We start from the raw sequence: 19,887 nt of genomic DNA, 5'->3' as shown, positions 1-19,887 counted from the left end.
CTAGGAAATAAGTTTCATAATTTATGTGAATAGTTAAATAATGTTCTTGATACACACTCAATATTTATCATATCAAAATATACCTTCTCAGAGTATTGGAGAAGGCTTTAATCTTATGAAGTTATTATGCCATGATTTCGGAGGTATGCTTTATTTAAGAATTCCCAGTTCATGGAACAGACAGAACAGCTGCCACATAGCCCATTATTAAGGGCGATTATCATTTTATTGGTATCTATTCTATGAAGGCAGCAGGTAATTTTAACTGAGATAGTATAATGAAACAGTTTTTTAAAAATTAAAAAAAAAATTTTTTTGGCTGCTCTGCATGGCTTGTGGGATCTTAGTTCCTCAACCAGGGGTTGAACCCAGGCCCCTGGCAGTGGAAGTACAGAGTCCTAACCACTGGACTGCCAGGGAATTCCCACTAATGAAACAGCTTTAAGGCTGACAAATTTTGTACTTGCTTTGCCTGATGGCTAATCTAATGATTTAAACTGAATGAATGTTTAAGATGACTAAGTGACCAATCTCTAGCAACAAAAAAAATGAAAACCCAAAAAAAAAAAAAAAAAAGAAAACCCAATGTCAGTGTAAAATTGGAGAAATGGAGGGGTTAGATGTAGTGAGTTGATTCTGAGCAGATCTTCCTTAGGGCTTGATTTAAAACTCTTTGTTAAACCTTAATTGTAAATCTTCTTGTCATGTTGTCTCGGTGTTTTAATTTTTCTCTAAAGTAATTTACTGTTAGTATTTTGATTGGTTGGATTTAAAGCTAAATCCTCAGCCATTATCTGAACATGTTTTAATTAGGACAAAGACCTGCAGGACTAAAAATGTTGACTATGAGATGGTCACTGAATTAAATGATTAGCTATTATTCATTATCCATCCATATAATGTTTGTTTAAATTAGAGTTTTAATTCTTAACTCGTCTGCTTTCCTTGCATTGCTTGGGAGACTCAATAACAGTTTATATATTAAAAAAAGAACCCTTCTGCTATCTTGAAACACAGTAAGAAATTTATCCATGTGAGAAACAGCTTGAATTGCAGACTTTGGATTGTAATCTGAGGTTTGGAGTTTGTATTAAAAATTTTATTTTGGCTTACACTGAATTCACGTGATGGTTGTATCTCTCCTAATTAATATTCAAATCCACCCTGAAGCTTCAGTTTTAGGTAACTGCTTATCTCTTTGAAATTTTCCAATCAATCAGGGCCTCCAACGTGAATTTTGCATATGCCACATGGCCTATATTTTATGTATTCTCATTCCAGATCACCAAATATTTTGTAAATATATCCATCTCCTATTGTGTGACTTGGTAACAAACAATTTTAGATAAGTTAGCCTGATAAATGATGATATATACAAATTTTACATTTTTATAAAGAGGTTCAGTCAATATCTTTAAATGAATATTACAATAATATATGTGGTCTAATCTTTTAGCCACAGTGAAAATGTCAGCATGTTTTTCTTTTGTGTCAAGAATTAGCCCTTTATGTTATGTATCTACCCCAAATTATAATATACATTTATGTGATTTATATATGAATGTTCTCTTATCAGCTTCATTGGATGTTATACTGATATATTTAACACCTTTCAATAATGCAGACTTGAAATGAGGCCATCATTTTCTTTCTAGATCTAAAAATAAAACAGAAAAAGAAACATGCAGTTATTTCTATAAAAAGACAATCCACAGAATGAGGAAAAATAGTTGCAGAATAAAGAATTCCTGCAAATCAATTAAAAATAGGCAATCCAATGACAAATTGGCAAAAGGCTTGAATAGGCATCTCTCTCGAGAGGACATTCAAATGTTGTATAAATACATGAAAGATGTTCAGTTCCATTGGCCATTAGGAAAATGCAAATTAAAACCACACACCCAGAAGAATGGATAAAATAAAAAAGATGGAAAATGCTAGTTCTGATAAAGATGGAGAACAAACAAAACTCTGATCCACGGCTGGTGGGACTCTGGTTGATAGCAGATACTAACATTGAGCATATCCATACCCTCAGACCCAGAAGTTCTAGTCCTAAGTAAATACCTGACTAGGTATAGTCATCAAAAGGTACACAACTATTTGTATTAACCCTAAGCTGGAAAATACCCACCTGTGCATCAGTATAGAGTGAATAAATTGTGATATATCTGTACAACGGAATACTTTACAACAAAGAGGATCAATAAGCTATAACTACCTGCAACAATATGGATAAATCTCACAAATTTGAGCAATAAAGTAACTCATAGTTTATGATTCTATTGATATAAAATTCATGAATAAGCAAAAACAATTTATGATGTTTGGTGTCAGGATAGTGGCCACTCTCAGGTGACTGGGAGGGGAGACATGGGGTGCTTCTGGGGAGCTGGTAATATTCTATATCTTGGTCTGGATGCTTCCATGGGAACGTTCATTTGGCTAGTTCAAGAAGTGTACATTTATGATATGTGCACTTTAAAAAGTTGTATTATATTTTAATAAAGTTTTAAAAGTAGTTTTCACCCCAGACTCTGGTGATAACTTTAAAGTGGACAGGGGCCCAGGGCTGGAGTCAGTTTTCAATTACGTCTCTAGGGTGCTTGTTTCTGATCTTGATCTCAGCATGTTCAGATCACTGCTCTGCATGAGAAAAATGAGGATGCTTGGGGTTTTCTCTTTGCTAATTATACATTACAAAATATTAATTCTGATCACTTGGAACCAAAATATTTGTTGGTTTTTAAGAGTATAACAACATTTTAAGTGCTTAAGATTGAAAACAACCTTTTATAAAACAGCAGTAGGTATCATTACTGTACAGTGGGAGAAACCATGAATGAGAAGGCAGTGGACCTAGTTGCTGTTTGTCCTTTTCTAGCTGGGTGAACCGGGGCAAGTCTGAGTCTCAGTTCCTGCAATACCTGACCTGCCTGAAGGCAGAGGGATTAACTCTGAGATCTAAGATCCACCATCTGTTGGTAAAGTTTTTAATAAGCGACTGATGATGTTACCTGTTCATACCGCCATTAATTTCCAATCCTTTGTTCTGCTGACATGCTCAATGATAAATATGGCCCTAAACATGCAATAAAAAGTTCCAAAGTATATAGCAAAGTAAAGTACAGTCTCAATGCTGTAGATCATATGGGCATCTTACCTTATCTTCATCCCCAGGCTGATCTCTTGGTTTTCTTGGGATTTGTTGCTCTGCAGCGAGGATGCTTTTCAGGAAGTGTTCCATGTTGGTAAAAAGGAGAAGATCTTTGTTTTTCCTAATATACTGTAGAGGGTGTGGAAGATAAATGATAATATACTTAATATCTTGGCTCTCATTTCTTTTAAGTACTCTTGAATCTTCTTAACCAGTACCTGAGTGTAATATATACAGTTCTGCTATTAAAATAAAATGAGACCTCTTCATAGATGGTGGTTGGCAGAGTACTAACAACCCAGCTCCACAACTATCTCTGTCTTGGAAAAGTTGTTTTTAATACTTCTAAGCCTCAGAAGATTTCTCATCTGTAAGTTAGGAATAAAAGTAACATCTACTCTATAAGGGTGTGGGGAAGATTAAATGAGATAATGCATGTAAAACTCCCAGCAGAACATCTGACGCGTGGCAAGTGTGTAATGTTTGCTATCATCTGCCTCCTAGTTAGCTCCGGTAGATTGAAATGTTTTACTGCATAGCATCAGGGTCCATATAAATCTATTCATTAGCACAGTAAATATACTGAAAGCCTGTTCTTAGAGTGGCACATGGGCTATAGCAGAAAAAGCAAAGCAAACAACTCTGCCCTCATGGAGCTGACATCCTAGCACGGGAAGAAAAGCAAAAACCAAATGTAAGTAAATTATGTAGTACATTAGGACATGATATAGGATAAAGAAAAGTAGAGCAGAGTAAGGAAAAGCTGATGAACAGGGTAAAGAGGGTTGCAGATTAAGACAGGGTTGTCACGGTAGTCATTAAGAAGGTGGCACTTGAACAAAGACATGAAGGAGGCAAGGGAGTCAGGCCTAGACCAGGGTTTCTCAACCTGAGCACTAGTGACGCTTGGGGATAGATGATTTTTTTGTTGTGGGGCTGTCCAATGCACTGTAGGATGTTTAGAAGCATCCCTGGCCTCTACCCACTAGTTAACAGTAGCACACACCTCCTCTGAGTCAGACAATCCAAAGTGTCTCCAGACATTGCCAAATGTCCAGCCAGGGATAAAATTGCTCCTGGTTGGCAGCTACTGCCTTAGAGGAAGGAACATTGCAGGCAGAGGGAACCCTTAAGAGGGGAGTGTCCCTGGTGTGTCTGAAGAACTGCAAGGAGGGAAATGTGGTTGGAGTTGAATGAACGAGGGGAAGAGTAGTAGGTGAGGGGGTGAGACACAAGGGGGACTTGGCTTCTTTGGCTTTTACCCTAGTGAAATGGGGACCACAGCAGGACTTTGAGCAGCCCCAACTTTCACTTTCAAAGGATGACTATCAGGACTATGCCGAGAATAGACTGTAGAGAGGCAAGCTTGGACTCAGGGAGGTCGGTTAGTAAGCCTGATGGCAGTCCAGGCAGGAGATGCCTTGCACCAGGCTGGTAGCAGCACAGGTGATGAGAAGTGGTCAGATTATGGATATACTTGAAGGTGGAGTTTGTGAAGGAAGAGTTTCTGAAAAATATCCTGTAGAGGGTGTGGAAGATAAATGATAATATACTTAATATCTTGGATTTGTTGGGGGTGTATGTAACAGAGAGACAGGTTTGGCCTGAAGAGAAGACTCTGGCCTGAAAAATCAAAAGAACACAGTTGCCACCAACAGAGATGGGGAAGGTTTCGAATGGAGCAGGTTTGGAAAGAAGATTGGTTTGGGGCATGTTGAGTTTGAGATAATTACTAGGCATCCCAGTGGAGATGGTTAGTAAGCAGTTGGATATATGAGTTGAGTTAGAGAGTTGGGTCAGGGCTGGAGATAAAAATTTGAGAGTTGTTGACATATAGGTGGGATTTAAAGCTAGAACACTAGAGGAGATCCCCAAGAGGAGTGAATATAGAAGGGACGAGGACAGGACTGAATCCTGTCCCTCCAACATTAAGAGGCCAGGGAGAAGAGGAGCGACCAGCAAAGGAGACTGACAAGGAACAGTCATCGAGGCAGGAGGAAAACCAGAGGAGGCCGGTGTCCTGGGAGCCAAGTAAAGAAGGTAGATGGAGGAGGAGAAAGGAATCATATTGTCAAATGCTGCTGTTAGGTGAGGATAGAGAATTGACCAACATCACTATCACCTCCAACAACCACAAATAAATCTGACTTAGTAACTAATGGAGGTTTGATTACAGGGAGATGTATATGGAATATTTCCTTAGGCGTCAGGTGATCTAGAATCTAGTCTCAGATCCACCACTACAAATAGCTGTATGGTTTAGGGCAAATTGCTTAATTTCCCCTTAAATACAAAATATGAGTAAAAATATGTATGGTACCTATTTTGCAAGATTGCTGCGTGGCTCAAATGAGACATACATATATATATATTTATCCCTTGAAATTTATGGTCTTATATACATAATGAAAAAAGAATATGTTCTTGTTTATAACTCAAGAATGAATTGACCTTTAGTGGAAGATGGTCTTTTAGTGGAAGTTCATAGATTTAAATTTTATATTTTAATAGTTAAAAAGCTGAGATAATATCCTTAGAAAAGTGCTTAATAAGTATTAAGAATACCATTGTCAAGCTTGCACAGAAAACAGCACACAGTAAGTCTGGGTAAATAGGCTACCACTTGGGCATCTGAATTTAATCTCTAAGTCACAGTGAGTTTTATAGATGGAATTCTGCTTACTTATTGATAATATGTTAGTGGGACATGAATTAACTGTGGAGCCGTGTTTGCAATCCCCACGAGCCAGGTCCCCACTGTGTGCCCTGCAGAATATAGGATTTAAGAAATATTGTCATACGTGGTTTGAGAAGCAGCCTGAGTGTCAAGGCAGTGTACCACCTAGGGAGGCCAGAAATATCTGAATAGGTCATACACTGAGGCATTTACTCTGTGAAGGAGTCAATTTTAAAACCATGTGCTACACAAGTTAAAGCCAGTTACCTCCTCTGATGACTCTGGTTGCAAGTGAGACTCATGTTTCCTTTCAATGAGTTTAGAGAGAAGATCTCTTCCTCTTTCAGAGATGGGTTGCTCTCCCAGCAGAATAGCACTTAAGCTTTGGCCAAGCTTACTGTCCTGGGAAACTGCTGACAATTGCAGAGTGATAGAGAATGCTTCCCTGAAATAGGCCATCAACCCCTGGTCAAGGAAAAGGTGAGGTGGGCAGATCAGTTCGGCTTCCAGGCAACTGCTATTAAAGCTTTAAAGTAATAGTTGAAAGAAAAATGGGGCTTGAGATTTATCATCTTTACTTGCCCCCACCACGGGTTACTTTTATCATTTGTAATTCTGCTGAGGCTCAAGTGTTGACAATGAAACATCCACAGAAAGCTGCGATGCTGTTCTCATAGGAAGACCACTTCTCTCCAGAATTCTTAGAGTGGTGCATGCATTCTGTCATATGCTGCCACAGGAAATTTGATTGGGAAAATCTTCTTGGCCAGGCAGTAGGAACCAAAGGCCACCAGTGGGACTTAAGTAGATTTGAAATGTTGCAAAGCTCATAGCACTTACTGTCCTGGGGAATGGGGCGTGAGTCACAGAGAAAGAGAAGCAAAACGCCTGTGCATGTTATAAATACCTTGTAAAATGACCTCAGGAAGGCGGGGTTGGAGTCCTGGTGGAGGTCATCGACAGCGATGTGGGCCAGGCAGTGGGTCAACAGCAGAACGAAACTTCCCACTGATGCCAAACACTCTCTCCTAACGAACAGTGTGTTTTCAGCACTCTGAGTGGAGAAAATACCCAAACACAGAGAGGTCAACCTTGGGGAACATTTCCACTGCCTCCTTCTTTTTTTAGTTTTATATGATCTAAAACAACTTTGGGAATCATAAAGTCACGGACTCCCTGGGCTTAATGGAAATTTACTGAAGGGAAGATTCAAAGGTCAAGGGAAAAATGATCGTTTTAGCTCAACTCTCTGAATAAATCATTTTCCCAATAAATCTGTCTCCCAATTTTTTTGCTACCCCTAGCTTATAGAAAACAAACTTGGAAATTCAGAGAAAAATTATTCATATATCTCTGTTTTTTTATCAATGTCCTCCAATTACTGTTTCTTTACTCAGTGGTTCTCAAACTTTAGTGTGAATAAGAATCACCTAGGAGTGATTGTATTTTGGGGGCCCATCCCAGAATTTCTGGTTCTGTGGGCTCACCATTTCCATTTTTACCAAACTCCCCAGGTGGCTGATGCAGGAGATCCAAGGACCAGAGTTTGAGAAGCATTGCCTTCTCAGGGCTCTCAGGCTTTCTTTGTCTTTTTTGCCATTATTGTAATCAAGTTCTCAAATCTCCTGTCTTACCTAATTGATTTGAAATAACTCCTTGTTCATTCTCTTAAGAGGCAATAGGTTGGCATGGAAAAGCCTTAGATGATTTGGAATCAGACTGTCTGAGGTCAGTTTCTGGAATTAGCTGTGGATGGCAGCATAGACTAGTGATTTAAAAAGTTTGATGTCAGATACACCCAGACTTGAGTTTCAACTCTTGCCACACTGTGATCTCCGGCAAGTTACTTGGCCTCCCTGGGTCTCAATTTCCTAATTCATAAAATGGAAACGACACCCCCTACCTTGGGGTTAGGGTGCTGTAAGTTATAAATGAGATAATGCATGTAAGGCATATGGCCAAGTGCCTGGCACGTAGCACTCAATGAATCCTGAGTTTGTTTCACCATCAGTAAGAAAGGATTAAATTCTTGCTTACTTCATAGATTGCCCTGAGGATCAAGTGAATTAATGCCTGGAGAATATCATATATGAGACATTTTTGGTTTTATTAAATCCCCTAACAACCTACTAGTCAAGTATAAGCCATTTACTAGTCCTCTAACATTGGTTAGCAGTTCCCCTCTCACAATCATTGTTTGCTGTCATAGTGTTTAAGGTCGATATACACCAGCTGAGAGTTCCACCAAGGCACTGCCAGTCTACATATTTGAGGAACTACCAGGACAGGAACAATTTAGATCCCTCTCTGTAGAAAGATGCTGAATGTGCAGGATTTCCTGAGCTGGGACCATGACTCTTATGGGAAACACCAGTCTGGAACCACCTGCTTCGATAAGGACAGAGATTCATTAATGGGCACAAAGCCATTATGATTCTCTGGGCACAAGCCAGGACGCAGTCATTTCACTAATTAGAGAAAGCTCTTACATGGGGACTTTTATTATGCCTTAGCTAAATGACTTATTACCTAGAAGGAATAAAATATGTGAGGACTTGAGAGAGAAAAATGTTCTATTACATCTGTTCTTTTTGCTTCTGTCTCTCTTTACTAGACCCTAGAATTCTACAAACCCCACATCTGAGACTGGGAATTTGAAGCACCTGATAGAAGAAGGAACCTTGGAAGGCATTGTCTGAGGCTTCCATGGCAGGAAGACCAGAAGCAATCTGCAGGGTGATTTCTGGAGCCTGAAAAGAATAAAAAACAAACAAAAACATAAACAAAACCCACCCTTTTGCTAAAAAATTCTCATGTAGCTCAGTTATGTAGCACCAACCAAGAAAGGGAAGTAAATGCATTGAGACATCAATTTAAATTGTAACAGGATAAGTGGATTCAGTATAGACTACAGGAAAGTGGAAGGAGTATTTAACTCAGTGTTTGAAATTTATGCTAACTACAAGCATTGATTTACTACTTTTCTAAACAGAGGTAAAGTGGCAGTCAGGCATGAGGGCTCTCAGGCCATGGTGCCTGGATTCTGACCTGGCTCTCCCCTTTTGGTTGTGTGTTCTTGGATAAGTTTACTCAACCATTCTGTATCTTCCCCGCCCCCCACCCCCCAATTTTAAAATGAGAAAAAAAATAGCATCAGTGCCATAGGGTTTTTGTGAAGATTACATGAGTTAATTCACGCAAACTAATAGAACATTTTCTGTCATGTACAAAGTACCTAATTCATTCTACTTATTATTCTATCATTTGAGAGATTAGACTTTTGATTGGTAAAATGACTCCTATCCGTCCCCTTAAAGGGGAGACTTGGAAAGTTCCCTGTTCTGAGTGCTTCATTCTAAGGACTATCCACCACCTCAAAGCCTCCTTCCTGGTGACCCTGACCTTCTTGGCTCCAGGGATGACCGCTCCACAGAGCGACCAGAGCCAGACTCACATGAAGCTGTGGGATGAGGAGGTGCAGGATGGAGAGGCCATGCTGGTAAACCACAAACTCCCTGGCAGAGAGGTCTGTGGATTGCACAGTTGTCAGCCCTTCCTTCTGCGTTATCTGAGGTTTTGGGAGATCCTGCAAAGAGGTTTTGGGGGCTGCAGAGATCAAGAGAAAACAGTAAGATTTCACTGACTTTTGCATACAGTAATGATATATTAATAAAAATAATAACAACAACAATACAATTCAGCTTAGGAAAAGGTGTATTTGTATCCATCCATCCATCCTCCAGTGCTGTATATACATTGTGGCTCAGGCTCTCCTGCCAGTCGTCATGGAAAAGCAACTGAGTTCCAGTCATTAGGAACAGAGGTTCCAGAACAACAGAATGAGGGTCCAGAAAAGATGGCGACAGACTTTCTTCTATTTCATAGGGTTGTTTGGAGCATTAAATGTAATGTACTCAGAACAGTGACTGGCACACAGTGAACACTCAGGAAATTCTCAGGAAAGAGTGCTGAGCTAGCAGTCAGAGGACCTGAGTTCTGGTCCAGGTTCTGTAAGACCCTGGGAAAGTCACTTAACGACTTTGAATATCAGTTCTCTCATCTATAAAAAAAATTCCACTGTCTTACAGAATCAGAATTTGGGTTACCAGGTGTAAACAAGATTGCTTTTAACATTATAAAGTCAAATATAAGACAATGAAAATTGAAGTAGTGGTGGGAACTCTCAAAGAAGGGCCCACCTCTCTGCCCATATTCTTCTTAGTTTACCCCAAGGGGAGACAGAATTAATATTAAGAATGGTCAAACTTTTTCTGTAAAGGGTCAAAAAGTAAATATTTTAGGTTTTCCAGCCAAGAGACAAAACTGGGGTTCAGATTGAGTGTTCCCTATCATCAGGGTAGAAGTGTGGCTTTACTCCCTTACAAAGCCTTCCCTTGCTTCTCTGATACAGTGATCTGCCCTCCTGGGAACTCAGCAGAATATGTTGCCTGCATCTCCCTTTCGGCACTGCCTTTACAGTATTGGATAATTTTTCATATGGGGAAGCAGGTTAAGAGCACAGGCTCTAGGGTGAGACTCTCTGGGACTGAATTCCAGCTGAACTTCTCAATAGCAATATAATTTTTCACTGCTTACTTGACCTATTCAGAAGCTTCAGTTTCCTTATCTATAAAATGACTAATACTACTTACTTCGCTGCGTTGTCATAAAGATTTAATGAGCTAACATAACCAAAGATTTAGAATAACACATGATATATTGTAAAGCACTCCATAGAAATGTTATTGTTCTTTTGACATTTTTTCCTAATCATTTAAAAATGTAAAACCATTCGAAGCTTGTGGGCCATAAAAAGATAGATAGCAAGCTGGAGTTGGCCTGTGGGCAATAGTTGGCTGACCCCTGGTCAAATTCAAAGATGTTTCTGGAACTGTGCTTACTAGTGGCCTGCATCATGGTCACCTGAAAGGCCTACATTCATTTCCTGTTAATCCTCTCCCACTTGGGAGGTAGGTGAGTTGAAACAGAACCGAGTCTTCAGTTCAGGCCAGCCACTTTTTCCAATTGCAAAGAGGTGGTTTTGGTAAAGTGATTTGGAGTCTCTTTCTGGGGCAAGGTCGTCTTTCTCTGTCTCCTCTGTCTATCTCCCTATGTATCCCACTTTTCCATTAACTCCTTGTAACATGTGGATGGGGTAAAATCCCAAGATTTAGATTCAATGTTCAGTGGGGGGATAGAGGGCCTTTAGGAATTCCCTTTGGGGGAACTGGCCAAGTTATTATTACAGTGGGACTTTGATTTCTATTTGTTATTCCTCATATGGAAAAATCCCTTGGGAATCTTAGGATATGTGTAGGGAGAAAGGGATGATTGGCAAGGCAGGGTTCTGATACTCCTAGACCTAGGGGTTACACCATTGAATACTTTCAGTGCGCCGTGATAATTCTAAACAGGAGCTCCCAGGGGAAGGAAATTACCTGGTTTGTGATGCACCTGTCCTTGCAGTTCAGCTCCGTCCTTGTGAGCTTGGGACCTGATATCTACTTTTCTCAGGGTGGAGAAGAGTGGTGAGGTCCACGTGACATCAACTTTATCTGCATCTGAACAGAGGAGAAGAAAGCAGTTGTTGGGAGTAAGGACACAGGACTGTGGCCAAAGACAAAAAGAGCTAGACGTAGCAACAGGTGTGATATGTGGCTTCTACAATGGCCCCCGTGATCCCCCATGTGTATCCATGCCCTTGTGTAATCCCCTCCCCTTGAGTGTGGGTTGGATCTACTGATTTGCTTCTAATGAATGGAATATGGCAAAAGTAGTGAGATGAGGATACAAAAAAACCTGTAGTTTCCTTTTTTTTGGCCCTCTCTCACTTGCTCTGAAGGAAGCCAGTTGCTGTGTTGTGAGTTGCCCTGTGAAGTCCATGTGGCAAGGAATTGATGTCTCTGGACAAAAGCCAGTGAGGACTTGAGGTCTGCCAATAGCCACAAGAGTGAACTTGGACTCTGCAGTCAAACCTTGAGATGACGGCAGCTCTGGCCTGATGATACCTTGTTGTTGCCTGTACGACACCCTGAGCCAGAGGCTCCCAGCTAAGCTGCACCCAGATTCTTGACCCACAGAAACTGTGAGATAATAAATGTTTGTTGCTTTAAGCCACAAAATTTTAGAGTAGTTTGTTACACGGCAGTGTGTAACTGATACGTTGGGTTTCTTTATGTTCTTCCTAAAGAAGCTACCATGGCCACACTCTTATGGAGCTTGAAGCTCTGATTATCATATTATAACTTATCAGAACATATCAGCATTAGCAGCAGAAGGGAACATTGGACCCGTGACCAGCCTTACCTGTGCCTGGCCGCCCATCCTCCAATCCTAAGCCATGGCCTTGAGCTCCCACTAGCGCTGCAGTGAGGCTCTTCAGGAAGGGGATCAACAGCGGGCAGGCAGCAGCCTGGACCCTGGGAGAAGTGATGACTGTTCCATAAAATCTGTCTCCAGGGTAATTCTCCAAACACACAGGGGTTCCTGAGGCAACAATCTAGGATGAAATAGTCAGAACCTAGTCCTGTGCTTGGTTCCTACATGTCCCACGTGGCTGCTTTGGGAGCTTCTCTCTGAAGGCCCCAACAAAAGTTGGACATACAGATCCCCTTGGCCAAGCCCGGAGGTCAGTACCTGGGTGTGCAGGAGTTGGAGGCGGCTCAGCTCCCGTTGGTACTGCAACTGACCGAGGGCCCTATCCAGGAAGATCTGTCTCGCTCTCACCACCTCCTGAAACTCATGGGAGAGATGCTGGACCACCTAGAATACAGAAAATGAAATGCCCCAAGTAGAATGGAGATTCTTTCTCTTTCTTCCTGCTCCCCTCCCAGACTACCAGCTGCTCCTTGAGTCCACCCATCCTTGAACTGTCCTGAAGAGCCACATCTGATGACATGGGCAAATGTGCTATCTCACATGGGTCCCCTTGGCAGCCTCTGAGCCTCACCTTCCTGGGATGGTTCCAGACCTGTGGGCTCTGATTCCTACTCTGCTGTAGCCACATCTCCTCCTCCTGGCCCCTCAGCCGGCCAACAGCTTGCTGGAGCTTTCCTGCTGCCTGTCCTAAACTCTGCAGGACTTTCTGCATGCCCAGAGTCACCTGCGCCTCCTGTACCCACTCCTCCCTGTCTGCTGCAAGGGGCAGAGAAAAGGACCACATGGCAGTGCCACCTCTGGGGTTAGGGAGGTGAAGGAAAGACACAATGGTTTATTGGAGCCAGGGGAACGTGCCAGGTCAGAGCCAGGGCCCGGCTGGAAACCTGGGAGGTAGAGGAGCACGTGGAGAGGGCAGGAGGACCACCGCTGGGCACCTGGGATTGGTGGCACCACGCCCAGGAGGTTTCTGCTCTGGGAATCTGGGCCCCGGGGATGCTGCTTCCCCACCTTGAGAGAGTAGGCCCCGCTCCGGGCCGCTCTGGTTGCCTCTCCTCTCGGCCTCCCGCAGGCAGCAGGACTCCAGGGCCACGCAGGCCTCCTCAGCAGCCCTCAGCTATGGGGCGGGACGGGGAGCACTGAGGGGTGCGTCGTGGAGGGGAAGGCAGGAGCTTGGGGACGGGCCAGCTCCTCCTCCCCCTCCATCCTGCTGAGACACTTCGTTTGGGCTCGGAGCTGGGAAATCCTGGGATTTTTCTGCCCTGAGATGGACTCCATTCCTGTGGTTGGGGAGAGAAAAGGGCTCCCCACTTCCAAGAGGCGCCTCTGCAGTCTGGGCAGATGGGTGGGTGAGGCCATGAGGCGGGGCCTCTGGGCCTCACCTGCTGCCCCACGTCTTCGCCGGGAGTGGAGAGCAGCTGCTGGCTCAGGGCGCCCAGGTGTTCCACCAGCCGGGCCTCTTCGCGTTCCTGGTGGCGCCAGTACTGCTCCCGGGCTCTCAGCTCCTTCTCCAGGGCGTCCAGCTGCAATGTCCAGCTTGCTCAGGGCCCAGACACTTTTCCTCCTCACAGTCTGGGGTCTGGCTGAAGACCCCCAAAGCCTTTCAAGATATGGGCCTCCCCGACCCCGGGCATCCGTGACTAAGCTTGGTGAGCCAGCCGACTTGATGGTAGATGGAAAACTAATCACCACGCACCTTCTGCAAGCTCCCAGGCCCTCCCTCCCTCTTCCTAACACCTGAACTCTCCAGGGTCACCTGCCCCCTGCCCACCTTCTTCCTGGGAGGCCAGGGGAGATGGGCATATGGCAGCAGGAAATAGTTCTCAGATCCTCTTATTGCTCCTTCAAACTCATCTGTGAAACTGTGAGCGGGGTGGGGGGAGCTAGAATTTATATTTCTTAGCTTTTAACAAGAACCCTTTTTAACATATCTATCTTTGTTTCTGAAATTGCAACTAGGCTGAGAATGCATGGGAGGACCCTAAATCATTTTCATTTCAGTGGAGAACCTGCCAAAGGCTGAATTACTGCCATGACCTCTTGACAGGTCTTCATGCTCTAGTCTGGCCCTGCTCCCATCCATCCTCTGCACTGCTACCAGAGGGAACTTTCTAGAATGCTGATTATATATACACATACTCAAGCATAAAAATGTCTGGGAGGAGGTGTGCCAACCTGTTAATAGTGGCTGCATTTGGAGGGAGAGACTGGAGGAGAGGTGAGTAGTGTCTGGATAGAGGAGCAAAATGGGGTAGTTGTTGATGGCAGATGGAGTGAGAGGAATGGGGAGGAGGGAGCTCTTACATCTTTATTTAGATACTTTAAAAAATGTAGTAGGATTTGGAGTAATTATTTTCTTTTTGTATTGTTCTAAATTTTCCAAATTTAACAGTCTCCAAAATATTCGTATCTGATCATATCACATGTCTACTTAGAATCCTTCAGTGGCTCCCCATGGCTTTCATGATAAGTTACATTTCTTGGCCTCAGCCAAGCACACAAGGCTGTTCATGATTCGTTTCCTGCCTTCTTCATTGGCTTCACCTGCTGCCTTTGCCCCTCTGCCTTCCTCATTCTCCTGGAACCTTCGTGGTCTCACACCTGCCACCTTTGCACTTGCTGGTCCCTGAGGCCTTTCTCTGACTCCTTCCTCAGGTTTCATCCCAAGTGTCGCCTCTTTAGGGAAGCCTTCCTTGAACTCTCACCCTGTGATTTAGATGCCCCCCCCCCCGTGCTCCCTTAACACCCTTGTAATCCATGATCACGGCTGGCACCTACAGCTGCCCAGTGCCCTGAGGAGAGGGGCCCTGTCTAGCTTTCTGCATTCAGCACCAAACACAGTGCCTGAGACACAGAAGGTTTTTGATATGTAGTTGCTGAGTGAATGAAGAAATAGAGTCATCGCCTCCTACATACCAGACCAGGGTCTCTCACTCCCCGAGGTAAGGCCTCCAGCACCTGGACAACGGGCACCACCACCCTGGCAGAAGGGTCCATCTGAGCACCAATGACGGGACCAGGTTCTCCAGTCAAGGGGTCTATGGCTTGAGCCCCAATTGCAATTGGGACCAGACCTGTGGGATGCCAAGCCCATCACTGGCTTCAGGAACCAGTGATGGGGAAAGAAGGCAGGGGCAGTCATGGGAAGAAGGAAACACGGCTGGGAGGGAGCTAAAGGAGCCTGAGAAATCCGCTCACCCTTCGAGGGGCTCTGAGCAGGATTAGAGGGTTTCCTGGAAGCCGCAGACCCTGAGGGTGAGGGTGCGTGGGGAGTTTCTGAAGAGCTCATCTTTGAAAGGACCCAGTTTTCTCAGTAGGGGATAAGTGATCTGTGGTACCAGTGTTCTGGAATCACTGAGCACCTCTATTTTGGGTCTCAGCAGCCCTAGTGGTAGTGTCAGAATGACCCCACTCTTTGGCTCATGAGTGAGTGGACGGGGGGCACCCCTCTGGAGCTTTACAGGGTTTTCAGTTACATTCCTGATCCCCCAGGGCTTTAGGAAGCTCCAAGTCCTCTCCTACCTTTGCCGTTGGCATCTTCCATTGAACCTGCCAGGGGCGTGGCATCACTGGAATTCCCATCAATCTCCATGCCCAGGATGGGTACCATGAGCCCCGAGCCCTCAGGGTCTGGAATCTCCATCCCGTATAGGACCGGGACCCACAGCGCTGTCCCAGGATAGCACATCATCCCTAACACAAGGGGGAGGGGGCACAGGGAGGAGGAGGTGAGGGCTGAGTGCCACACTGAGGGGCTTTCCAGGCTCAAAGGGCTACATCTCCGATCAGAGAGGCTTCCCTGCAAAGACTGCATTTGTTTCCTTTGGGGCCCAGCTTAGCATTTTGAATTCATAAAGGAAGGATTGAGTGGCAGCAGGGGTTTTGGGAAGCTGAGAACAATTTCTAGGCTAGGCTGAAAAGGTGGAAAAGAAGGGGACAAACATTCTTGAGCACCTACATGTGCCAGAGTCTGAGCTCAGAACTCCATATAAATTATATTTTATTTGGTCCTACAACTAAATCTCTGAAGTATATACTATTTTAATCCTCATTTTAAGGATGCTATAACAGAGGCAGAGCGAGGTTTAGTAAGTTGCCCAAGGTCAAAGAGGTAATAAACAGTGGGGCAGGTCTTCAAACTCAAGTCAGTTCTGATCCCAAACCCTGGCTCTTTTTTGCACACACCCTGGATAGAAAGTTCTAGAAAGAGTGAGTGAGATAAGCTCCAGGAAAATGCCACTCCTACTTCCTTTCCCTGCCATTCCTTGTGTTAGTTAGTGCTGTGGGGTGGTAGAGGAGTTGGGTGGGCTCCTTTCCTGAGTTTACTAATGGAAAGCCGAAGGCTGCTGCAGGAATGAAAGTGACAAGAGGACTGAGGACCCAGGAGACTCAGGCTTTATGCCTGGCTGTGCAGCTAACTAGCTATGGGACCCTGGTGGTCAAGTCTCTTATCTCCCTTGACTTCAGATCCTGCAATGTAAAATGGGTGTCATAACATGTTATGGTGCTTGGGGATCCTATGAAGTTACATGAGAATATACACTTTACAACCATCAAGTGTAAGACCCAGTGGAATTGGCAAGAGATTAAAAGACAGAGATTAAAAGCCAAGCCATTCATGAGCTTGGGGCATGAAGTCATCGAAATCCTTCTCTCTTGCTTTGGTCACATGTGTGCCTGGCCAGTGGGACTGTAGTCTTGTCCCTGGGTTTACTGGCTGAGGGGCACTGAAGCACCAGGTCATTCTGGGCCTGGGATTTCAGGGCCCAGGAGCCTTTGGCCCAGGTCAACACGTACCTATCCTGCCGCCGCCGGCCTCCATGCTCTCTGCTGCCTCCCGCTGTCTCTGCAGTCTCCGGGCCTGCTGCAGGAGGTGGTGCAGACTCAAAGCCAGCGCCTGTCTCATGTCCTTGATGGCAGTCTCCAGAAGCCCCTCTACGTGCCGCCCTGGCCTCTCCTGGGACCTCCGGAGCACTGCAATCACTCGCCTCTGGGCCACCAGCACATTGGCATCCAGCAGGGCCTGTGACCCTCCGGTATGGGGCACAGTCTGGCCCTCCTGTCGGGAAGCTCCCTGGAGCCAGACTGGCTTCCTGCTCAGTGGCTCCACAAAGCTGTCACCAGGCAGCATGAAGGTCCCCGAGGTGTCCCGCAGTCCTCCCAGTGCAAGCACCTGCCCTGGAAGCAGAGGGGAAGGGATGTAGGCGGAGGAGGCACGTGAGAGCCAGGGCCCAGGACAGAGTGAGTGACAGGGCGCGCATGGAGGTTGCAGGGGCAGGGCAGGGGACGGGGTGAGGGAGAGGGCTGGGCCGCGTGTAGTACACGCTGGTGGCAGGAGGAGGGAATGGCCTTCTTGGTGGAAAAACATCCCTATGTTTTTGCTGCAGAAGCAACTCTGTTCTCTCCGCCCCTGGGGGACACCAAAGATGGCAAAGGGTGAGGGGAACTGGGAAGGAGAGGAAAGGTGGGGGTCAGAGGGAGAGGGAGGGTGGAGGGTGGAAATACGCGCTTGGGGTGGAGTTTGCAGACCGGACCAGAACGTGGAGGGTCTGGGGGGCCGAGAAGAGAGGATTGGGAAGCCAGGCCAGGTAGGGAGGAGAGGCAGAAGGATAGCACCGAGGGCTGCCAGGAGACCTGTGTTTTCATCCAATCCGACTCCCAGGATTGGCGAGATGCCTCCTGTGATTGGATCTTCCATGGGGCCCCCCAACTCCAGAGGGGCCAAGGTCTTGGTGAGGGGATTGCAGTACGTCCCTCCAAGAGTGAGCCACTGCCTCGTTTGTGGGTGCAGAGTCACAGCCAGCACGGGCACTTCGATGCCAGTGGTGGGGTCCGTCATGAGAGCCCCCAGCTGTGATGTCCTTCTTGACTGCAGGACAGGCAGGCAGGAGGCTGGAGGGGAGTGTGTGGCGGGACATGTCGGGTAGGGCACATAGGGGAGGATGGCAGCTTCTGAGGTTCGGACGCCACCTGGACAGGGAGAGAGGGAGGTGTTGACACCCGCTGCCGTGCCCTGCAGGGCAGGGGCAGAGAGCACCGCTTTCCTTCACCTGGTAGCTCTCTCCAGCATGGTGCCTCCCCAGCAAGAATGTTAAAGTGAGGAAGGGGGGGGGGAGAAGGCATTCACCGCTCTGCTGCTCACCCAGCCCCACTGTCCAAGGAGACAGCCCTGCCTCCTATGCTGTGCCCCTGGGGAGTTCATTCCAGGGGGCCCCAGTGGGCTCTGTGCTGGGTTGGGGCCAGGTAGCGGGCAGAGTCTCACCAGAACTGGAGTCAGTGGTGGGCACCAGGGTAGCTGCCTGCAGATCATAACCCAGATTTCCAGCCTCGGGCAGCACCCGTCCAGTGTCCGGGTGGATGAAGTAGCCAGGGGGTATGGGCCCTGTGCGGCCACTGGCTGGCAGCATCACACAGTTGGGGCCAGGGACCCTTAACTTGGTGACAGGATCCACACTGATGTCTTCGGCGTCCCCTGAAGGGCTTGCTGAGGCTGCAGAAAAGCAAACTCCTGCTCAGTCCTGGGTCTGAGGCCATCTGGCAGGTTAGGGGCTCCCTTGGCTGGTGACTGGAAAGAGTTGGTGTGAACCCTACCCAGCCGACACCCTGGTACGGGGGTGCAGCAGGTGCTCCCCGCGGGAAGGGGACCTTGTGTTCGTGCCGAGTCCAGGGCAGGACTCCACATTCGGGATGTGACCCTGACATCATCATATTGCAGGATCCTTCACCCTCTCTTCCTTTCCAGCTAAGTCCTGCATTTTCCGCACCTGGCCTTTTGCATTCATCAATCAGGCTTTTGCTCTCAGGGAGTGCTACCTTATATGTAAAGCTATACTTTGTGGTGGTATTTTTGTTTCCTCCTCTGCTGTTCCCATTTTGGAGGCTCCCTCTTCTGTAACACAGACCTTCGCCCAGGACGCTGCACAGGAAGCCCCTCCCAACCTTGGGGGTTTCCACTTGGTTTAGCCTTCCTCCTCCCTTCCTTCCGCCTGAAAACAGGGCCAGGTTTCCGGCGGGGGGCAGGGGGGACCCTGTCTGAAGGCAGCGAACAGGGCTCACCTGGCCGCAGCAGCTCCGCCCCAGTGCCGGTGCCCAGGACGCCCCAGGCCTTCAGGCGGTGGCCCTCCTGCAGCACGGCCTGTGACAGGCGGCCCAGCACAGCGTCCAGCTGGGGGACTTCCCTGCAGGGGGATGAGGGAGGACCCATCAGAGGGAGGGGCAACTAGGGATAGAAGAAGGACACTTTGGTGTGGCCCGTCCCGGGACCCCAAGAAGCCACACGGCTCCTCCCTAGTCCAGATCTCACTCAGCCTGACTCAGATTCACCAGGTACACACCTTTCTGGGTTCCGCCCAGCCTGGGAGGACTTCGTGGGCCTGGAGCCTGAATACGCCTTCAGCAGCCTCTGAGCTGCCATCAGCGCCGAGCAGAAGAAGCCCCAGTGCTCCTGCCTTGCACGGAGGTCTTGGCGAAGGAGCGTCAGTTGGTGACGGAGGCTTGCTGCGTACTCGCCTGCCAGGTGCCCCCTCCGCCTGGCCTCCTCCTCCGCCGCCCTGGCAGCTGCCTCCGCAGCCTGGGGTCAGAGACCACCCTGCCTGCTTACCTGCAGGGCCATAGCCGCCAGAGACAGCAGCCTCGGGGACTGGACACCCCGCTCCCCCTGGGCACTGCAGAGCCCTGA

At 46.7% G+C, this 19,887-nt stretch overlaps 2 protein-coding genes across 3 annotated transcripts; both read right to left on the bottom strand.

Annotated features, from left to right (window-relative positions):
- Nucleotides 1-571: 571 nt before the first annotated feature.
- LOC309636463 (uncharacterized protein) lies at nt 572-15,852 on the bottom strand (the record flags this gene model as incomplete). Its single annotated transcript, XM_082409607.1, has 13 exons — nt 572-3,286; nt 6,102-6,299; nt 6,742-6,888; nt 8,498-8,584; nt 9,289-9,440; nt 11,273-11,395; nt 12,141-12,333; nt 12,471-12,596; nt 12,784-12,968; nt 13,221-13,326; nt 13,592-13,732; nt 15,126-15,283; nt 15,732-15,852. The coding sequence occupies 13 exons, from the start codon at nt 15,850-15,852 to the stop codon at nt 3,134-3,136; spliced, it is 1,890 nt and encodes a 629-aa protein (XP_082265733.1). The 3' UTR covers nt 572-3,133.
- Nucleotides 13,704-18,049, bottom strand: LOC309668416 (uncharacterized protein). 2 transcript variants are annotated; one of them, XR_014268223.1, is made up of 3 exons: nt 17,844-18,049; nt 15,732-17,387; nt 15,260-15,283 (listed from the first exon to the last, which is right to left on the bottom strand). XR_014268223.1 is itself a non-coding variant. In XM_082478163.1 (2 exons), exons 1-2 carry the CDS (start codon nt 18,046-18,048, stop codon nt 16,996-16,998), a joined length of 597 nt encoding a protein of 198 aa, XP_082334289.1. In that variant the 5' UTR covers nt 18,049; the 3' UTR covers nt 13,704-16,995. The 2 variants fall into 2 exon arrangements, 1 of the variants encoding a protein (XP_082334289.1); XM_082478163.1 differs by having other exon boundaries at nt 13,704-17,387.
- Between the last annotated feature and the right edge of the window lie 1,838 nt (nt 18,050-19,887).

The sequence above is a fragment of the Balaenoptera physalus genome, assembly GCF_965194825.1.
Source record: "Balaenoptera physalus genome assembly, chromosome: 10".
Classification (NCBI taxonomy): Eukaryota; Metazoa; Chordata; class Mammalia; order Artiodactyla; family Balaenopteridae; genus Balaenoptera; species Balaenoptera physalus.
Note: the sequence above shows the minus strand (reverse complement) of the source record. Positions and strands in the feature narration are given on the sequence as shown.